General features: G+C 47.6%; 1 protein-coding gene across 1 annotated transcript in view; it reads right to left on the reverse strand.

The window, feature by feature from the left end:
• ZBTB10 (zinc finger and BTB domain containing 10) overlaps positions 1-7986 on the reverse strand; it is a 29430-nt gene extending 21444 nt beyond the window's left edge. Inside the window, exon 1 of the mRNA XM_050313121.1 lies at positions 6877-7986. Coding sequence (XP_050169078.1) covers positions 6877-7803 — 927 coding nt within the window. The 5' untranslated portion in view covers positions 7804-7986. The remainder of the gene's footprint in view (positions 1-6876) is intronic.
• Between the last annotated feature and the right edge of the window lie 644 nt (positions 7987-8630).

Genomic DNA, 8630 nt, shown 5'->3' on the forward strand with positions numbered 1-8630 from the left:
ATCAAACAATTTTTTGTTATTTATGTTCTTGGTCACAAAAGCAGACAGGAACGTATAATTAACAAACTATTTTTGAAAACTAAGAGTCATGATCTCATTCTGCACCTTCCACCTCCAAATTTGAAACAAACTGAACTAGTAGATTTGCCTTGAGGGCAAAGGAAGTGAAATTTCAGCCAAAGATAAGGAAATATTTAGTTGAGTGTGAAGCACTTATTATTCTTAATCCACGTATATAGAAGATTCATGAGCCTCTCTTTCCAAAGATTTAAGTAGATGATTCTTACATACCCAAACACTTATTCTTCCCTAAAAATCTCCACTTAAACAAGTAAGCAGAATCCTGATAACTGACTAAACATTTTCTCATGCTGAGAGAAGAATACATAAAGCTTAGGTCTGTATCTCCCCATATGTGTTGAATGTTTTAAAGAAAATATATTGCTGAAGTAGATATAACTGCAGATATATTTCTTATACAGTTCTACAAATTAAATGTTTATCGTCTACTTTCTACCTGTGGCAGGTTTAGGATTAAACAGAAACAGTATCACATGGTAAGTAGACAATACTGCAGATGATCAAAAGAAACACTTAAGCTTCAAATAAATTACTCAGGTAAGACTTTCCAGTGGCAACACCTTTAACAGGTACATATTATACAGATGCACCTTTTTTAAGATGTGATCTCAAACACAGCTTCAAAACTGCTAAAAGCTGACATTATCAGCCAGTCCAACACCAAGAAATAAATCGTTATTAAAAATTAGCTCAGACAGTGAGAGGTTGGTAAGCATCAAGAGATCTGAACTGAATTTTAGAGCATTTAGAAAACGATGCTTCAGAGCTGCTACAAAGCAGCAGTTGGGACAAAGCAGAAAGCAACACAGACTGGCATACTTGAGACTGTACTTATACGGGTTGACATGTGCTGCCATCAAGAGAAGTGACTATGACGGAGTCTGTTTTACAGTGGGTCTCCAATATTTCTCTTCTTCCCTCGCAAATAAAGACAGTTCAAAACTGGATGGTTCCAATATGGTTTAGGATGAGAGAAGGTCAGATTTTGCAAGCTACAACACTATTTTCTCCCTGCCTTTAATAAAACATCTCACTGATTTGGGAACTAGAGATACTGTTAAAGCTCAACAGCCTCAACATTAATAGGTAAAAATCAGCATTAAGAAGGTAAATGTTAACACTGTCACGAGCCCATAATCTATGATGGGGCTAAAATATATGGTGTAGAAAAGCACTGCCCTTAATTTGGGACTATGGCAGAAACCAGCTATATATATTAAAAAGGAATTAGTAGATTAAATCACTTCAAACTATAATCCCAGTGTGGATCACTGGAATGACAGTTGAGGCTGTAACTACATCGAAAATGGTGTTTACATCTATAAGCAGCCAATAATGCTCAGTATACCCAAAACTGTGCCATTTCAGCATCTCCTGAGAAATCATTTCAGTTTGCTTTCACATTCAAGCTGCTTCTGAATCTCTACCCTTCTCAGACAAGTTAATCAGTGAAAAGGTAGGAATAAAAGCAATTAGGCTTGTATGTGAAAATAAGCAATGGTTCTTTATCCAACCTCAGCTCAGTTTTTTCTGTGTACTCTCACAAACCCCAAGTACTCCTTCAGATCAGAGCTCTGGAACAGAGTATGCCCCAAACATATGACAGCTAAGTCTGTCACTCTTAGTTCTCAGCAGATTTCAGATCTGGACTAGCTTCCTGTCAATCCAGCAACGGAGCACTGCGTAGTTTCAAAACACCAATTACACTGACATTGGATCAGATTAAGATGAAAATTACGGTACCCTGAAGTGTTGTCACTCTCATCAATCATCAGTGACTCGCACCTCACACAGTAAGTGTTAGGTAGATGCCATGATAGCTGCCAATTTCATTCTCTGAGAACACATTAAATAACACACAAATTTAAAAAAAAAAAAAAAACCACCCCACAACAATCTGCAGCAATTCTTTAATTTTGACAAATGTCTGATTAAAGAATGGAGATAGAGTACATTTTAATTGAATAGGTATACATACTCAATCAAACTGGGGGGGCGGGGGCGGGAACTGATTTTTACGTGGTTTTTTTTTGTTTCCTGAGAAAAGGATACGCCAGCATGGTAAAGATGATGCAGATCACAAATTAATACAGAAACACAAGACTAAAATCTTAACTTACGAGCAGACCACAAGGTTGAGTGGAAGGAAAGAGATATTATGTAACCGATGTCCAAGCTATAGGGGGGTGTGTTGGTGAAAGAGATCAGTCTCACAGTTTTACTGAAACATTTTTAAAACTAACTGCAATATTAGAAACAACTGTTTTAACTGCTGGTATGGAAGCAGCTAACCCTAATGCCACAACTCAAATGAAATGGAGTCCTGACATCTGAACAGTTACCAAACACATGTACACCAAGCGTGACAAGTGGAATTGACATTTGCTATGAGAAAAATGAAGAAACCAAAATTCTATCACTTAAAATGTTTTAAACATTTGTACAGAAAAAATACTACACAGTTCAACAGGAGGTAAGGTGCAGAAAATAATTACAGGAAAACAGTATATTTGCAAACTTCTGTTACTGACACAGTACATCATCTGTTCTGTTTTTCTGATGAGAACCACAAAGTAATGGTATTTGCTTAGATGTCTATCATATTTTCCGAATACAGACCATCACCTATCTCAACACCAAACCACCTTATCCTTTTAATAAAAACTACTAAGAAATGTAAGATAGAATCAGCAAAATTTCATTTCAGTTTCTGGAATTTACAGCATTCTAAGTCAAACACTTCTTTCTGTGGGTGAGATTGAGAAGCACTCTAACACAACAGAGACTACTTGAGGAAGCTAATATTGTGTTCTGTTTCAAACAGTTGAGACCTCCTGAATACACCCAAAGATCTATTACTATTTTATATGTATAACTCACTAATTAAACTTGCCTAAAAGCTAATAGGAGCAGAAACAGATGATCAAAAACTGCTATAAGAAACTTGCTTTTCTTTCTCCTCCTGTTCCATCAGCACACTCTCTCCCTCAGAGCAAGAACAGCGAGGGCAGGAAGAAGAAAAAAATACCCGAACCAACCTAGCCACAGATTCCTTCTCAGCTGTATGTATACGAAAAGTAGTTAGGGCGCATTTTTGTAATCCCTTCCCCACTACCACATCTTACTCTACAGCAACTCCCTATGCCCCTAAATTAATTCTTGTCCTGACAAATGGATACTTTAACAAAATAAGCTATTAGTAGCTTCTTAACCACATGCAGCTACAGAGAAAGGTGATCTCAAAATGATGCCCTGCTACCATTGTACACGCCATAGCACCTCTCACAGAAAACTCAGCAATTTAAAATTGTTCCACTAACATCAAATTGCGTAGTTTGAGATGAGGTAGAAACACAACATGAAAATACAGTAAATAATAATCCTTACTCTGACTCCCTCCTCAACTTTTTTGCTCTGCTAAGGGTAAGTTAAGAAGTTAACTTAGAACACTGTAATGTAACTCTTACATCTGAAGCACGACTTCCATTCATCACTGCTCACATAAAGCAAACAATTACAGTTCACATGGAAAAAATAACACATCAAAGGCCTTCCTCCTTTTGGAGAACTTCTGATTTAAACCAACATGCCTGTTAGGCTGGAGAAAGCTTTTCTGGCAGTATTTCCAAAGCTTAGCTTCAAATTATGTCCAGAGAGAAAATGTTTTAAGAAGCTGATTTGAGGGGAGGAACCCCCAGCAGCCAATAACTCTGCATCTGATGGACCTAAATTCATCAAAGAATTAAAATATTTTGCAGTAATTTCCTAGTACGCACCCTTTTCCTAAAGTTTTTGCAACACAACCATCCACCTATTAAAAAGCAAAGGTAAATCAAGCTGGTGATAGATTTCCTTAAGCTTTAATATGGAGACAGATTATTTTAAAAACTAGAATAGAAAAAAAAAGAATTTGGTCTTAGAAAGAAGTATCGGCTGACAGCTCAATAACCTTGAATTACAGCAGCTGCAACCACTTGTGATGTATTTTGGCATTCCAAATTAAACATATCCCAAAAATAAACTGAAATCATCACTCATTTCTTCACCAGTGTAATATCCAACAGACCTATAGAAACTTCCACTGCTTTACTGTCTTAACACCTACAATTTCCTTTCCACACTTGAACAGTGGCACTTTGCCATATGTTTATTAGCAGCTGCTAAACATGCCCTGCAGTTGAGGCTTGTCAAGTCCAGAATACGTGTGCTGTCTCTAACACAAAGGCTGAAAGATCTCTCCCCAAGTTTCATTAAATCTAAACGGCTTTGCTGGCTCATTACGTATGTTGGAAATACGGTCAGGGTACAAATTACCTACTTTTGTTCCAAGTATCTGGTATCATGGCATTAAGGAAAAAAAATAGGGCTATTGTTTTGCTATTAACTTAAACATACGTATCAAAAGAAATTCAAGTGCCATTAAAAGTATGAAAGGATACGGAAATTAAACATAGAAGTGGAAAGAAAACAGAGATTCTTAATCAGATTTTCGATAAAGCAAGTGTAACCTGGAAGCACACCACAAAGAAAACTACATTGCCTCCTGAAAAAAAAAAAAAAAAACACGCAATTCCTTCCCTCATGAGAAATTTTTTAACCAAAATGTAATTGCAGAGGGATGCAGAGAGGACTGTTTTCCACTTGAAACCACCAATCTCTCTATAGCTACCTTTGTCCAAACCTTATCTTTAATACAATGCAAAAGAACTACTGACTCATCTCTCCTACCATTTCGTTTATTATGACAGTTATTACAAATATTTTTTCTTAAACCATCAGTGGTATAAAAGCAGAGGCTCATTGTTTACAAAGATTCCCATGACAGTGAAAGATTTTCAAATAAACACAATCTTCAAATAGATACTTATATTAACTTTTAGGCTACCGTGATAACAAGCCAATATTCTGTCCTCCCTTCTACCTTCCTGGTATTTAAGAGTTTTACAGCAGACTGGGGATAGGAGGACAAAAAGAGCAAACTAGTAAATTAAGTAGGGAAAAATGCGTGGAATAGTTTTTATTTAAATGCACCTTAAATGGAGTGAGAAACTTCCAAAGGTGGCAGGAATGAGCAGCATCTACTAACACAGGAGGCTACACAGTGACAGAACATACCTCTATAGGGTTAATAATTCACAACTCAAAGTCAGGAACTAGGCAACAAGACAGTGAGGAATATATTGCCATAACGTTATGCAAAAGTTAACATTTGCAAAGATACAGAGAGGTAAAAGAAACTAAGAATGAAAGTTTCATAATCAGAAACAAGTCACTGAAAGTGTGTTTGGCTAAAACACTTCAGAGTGAATAGCAAACCCAATTGGAGGAAACTAAGACAACGACCTACTGCCATGAAAGTAACAGTAGCTGCCTTAGAAACACACTCACTGACAAGGTAGTATCAATCACGAAGTTGGATGTTGCATTTGTAAATCCAAAAATAGTAGTTTTGATAACCTGTGTTTGTGCACCATAAGGTTCTTCTTGCAGTCCCGCAGTCGTTTCACATAAAACTTGCATACTTTTCCAAGTAGCTCTAAGAAAACCTACGTTCAGCTAACGTTTTATCAGTCATCCTGATATCCTACCCAAACATTTGAATTGCAGCTCTTGTCCAAGGTACCCTGAGATCCTTAAAGCGCTCAAGCAATAAACTCAATCTAACTACCGCGTTACATTTCAGGCTCCAGACAAAGCTATACAACCACGGTGCGTGTCGTAATTAAAACGGAGTTCTAAACGGGGAAAAACGGAGCGATAGGGGATTAATTCCGGCTAACAGCCTAACAGTTCAAGGACTGGCCTAACCTGAAGCACACTAGCTAATGCCCGCAGGCAAGTTTAACGCCAGCGAGGCGGTAGAGCGAACGAACTTTCATCCTAGGAGAAAAGGCTGCAGAAGGCTGCAGATTCCGAGCGAGTATTCTTTAGGGGCTTTTTATCCACGTATGTTCTAGAGCAAGCCCTGCCTCATTCGTGAGAGCAGCCAAGAAACGCGGTGATTTTAACTTCAGCGGGGAACGTGAGGAGTTTCACTACTCTTAAAGCGTTAGAGGAGCCCTGGCATAGTAACACGGCTTTCAGGAAACCGCATGTTTATCTCAAACACACACCAAGCGACTGCAGACTTCTTGCTCAGCAACTCAATCCAAAGCAACCAATTGGCAAAAAAAGATTTAAATGCGAGGAACTTGAGTACAGGGAGGTATCCGATTAGCGCACCGCGGCCGTACCGCTAAGCGCGGCAGCGCAGTTCCAATTTCACGCTACCGAGTCCCAGTTTCACAGGCGGTCGCTGGCCGGACACTGCCCTCCCTCCGCCCGTACCGCAGGAGGAAGTTGTAACGAGCGTATTTAAATCAGTGCTGTGACACTGGGATTCCTGCGCAACTTTTTTTCCCACATCGCCGGTTTATCTCCACGAGATAAACAGATGAACGAATGGAAGCGGCACACGCCACCGCCGGAGGGATAACGGGAACCGGGCACAGCCACGAACAGGCACGGCTCGGGCTGTGTTTGTGTGCCTGCGTGCCACGTGCCTGCCCGCATGCAGAGGGACAGCCGCCCCAAATACGAGAGAGGGGGCTCCTCTCCCGCTCCGGAGACGGCTAAAGAGAGAGCACCGCGGTGTGCCCAGCCCGCCGGGTAACAACCACCACCACGCAGCCACGTAAAAAAAAGTTCACACACGTGGGCACGGAAAATCCCCACCTATACGAAAGGGGAAGCCGGTACCACCCTGTCCCCCCGCCCCCTGCCCCTGCCCATGGCTATCCCCATGCCACGCCGTACCTGCTCGGCGCTGCCGGGCTCGTTGAGGCGATGCTCAGCGGAGAGGTGGTGCCGCAGCAGCAGGGTGCGCTTGTAGTTGCGGGTGCCCTTGCAGAGCTCGTCATGCCCCCCGGGCAGGGGCCCGCCGGACATGATCAGCTCGGGGGGCGCGGCGGCGGCCGCGGCCGCAGTACACCAGGCGCAGGACATGAGGCCGGTCTCCTGGCAGTAGTAGAGCCACGGGAACTCCTTGAGCCAGGAGCCCTGGAAGGAGATGTGCAGCTTCTGCAGCAGGGACTTGGGCCTGGCCAGCGGGAAGTGCCGGATGCTCTCCCCCTCGCCGCTGCCCTCCGCCTCGTCCCCGCCGTCGCCCCCCGACCGCCGGCTGCTGCTGCAGCTGCCGCCCTCGGCGCCGCTGCCGTCGCCCAGGCTGCCCCCTTCGCCGTCCTCCTCATCGTCACTGCTGTCACTCAGCGAGCCCCCGTCCTGGACGAGCTCCTTGCCCTCCAGCAGCCCCTCCGGCTCCAGCCCCTCCGCGCCCTCCAGCTCCATCTCCTCGTCCGCCCCCCGCCCATTGAAGTGCTTCCGCGGCCAGGCCGCGGCCTCGCAGCCATTGTTAGCGGCGGGGTGGGCGCCCAGGAGCCCCCCGCCGCCGCGGAAGGCCAGAGTCCGGCGGTTCCTCTCGGCGAACATAGGGCCGGCGGCGGCGGGGGGCGACGCCGCGTCCTGGGGCAGCAGCAGCTCCTTCTCCTCGGCGGCGGCGGCGGCCTCCAGCTCCTCGGCCTCCAGCCCCTCCAGCTCCGCCTCCTCGTCCGCCCCGCGCCCGTTCAGCGCCTCGGGGTCCTGCCGCTCCCAGGCCTCGGTCCCCGCCGCCGAAGCGGCCGCCGCGGGGGTGACGAGGCCGCCGCCGCGGAACGCGAGCGTCCGCCGGTTTATCTCGGCGAACATGGCGGGCGCGCCCCGCGCCCCCCGCCCGGCCGAGCGCTCCGCTCCGTCCGCCGCGGGAACGGGGCGGGGGAAGGAGGCGCCCGGCTGCCGCGCGGGGGCGGCGGCCGAGAGAGGCGAAGCGCGGCCGCTCGCTCCCTCCGCACTGCCCCGGGTCCGGCCTGGATGGCGGCGGGCGCGGGGCTGCCCACAATGGATCCCGCTCGGTCGCTCGGCGGCGGCGCTTCCGTCCCGGCAGGCCCCGGATCGGCTCGGGTGGCAAATGAACAACGGGCTGCGCCCACAATGCACCGCGGCCGCGGCCGCCGCCGCAGGGGAGGGGAGGAGGAGGGGGCGCGAGCGGGGCGGGCAGGAGCACGAGCAGGAGCAGGAGGGGGCGGCGGGGGCGGGCGCGCGCCTCGGCCGCTCGGCGTCACGCGCCGCCCGCCCCGCCCCGCCTCGCCCCGCCCGCCCAGGGGTGGGCGGGAGGAGGAAGGGCGACCCCCTGCCGCCTGCCCTCCCTGTTTTCCGTTTTCCCGACTCCCTGCCCCGCTCCCCCGCGCCGAGGGGCCGCAGCGCGCCCGCTCCGCTGCCGGAAGGAGGGAGGCAGGGACGGGGGACGCGGCGGGCCCCGGGGAGCGGCGGTACCGTTATCGGCACGTGCCGGCGGGGCGGGGCCCGCGCGGGCGGAGGCGCGAGGCGCGGCGGGAGCGGCCCCGCCAAGGGGCGGGAGCGGGAGCGGGAGCGGGAGCGGGAGCGGGAGCGGGAGCGGGAGCGGGAGCACCCGTCCAGCCGGGCCTAGGTCTCTAGGGAGGGCGGCGGGCAGGAGCCGTGGGGCGACCCCACCGGGT

This window comes from Myiozetetes cayanensis, unplaced genomic scaffold (genome assembly GCF_022539395.1).
Source record: "Myiozetetes cayanensis isolate MyiCay16 unplaced genomic scaffold, myiCay2020 scf1, whole genome shotgun sequence".
Lineage (NCBI taxonomy): Eukaryota > Metazoa > Chordata > Aves > Passeriformes > Tyrannidae > Myiozetetes > Myiozetetes cayanensis.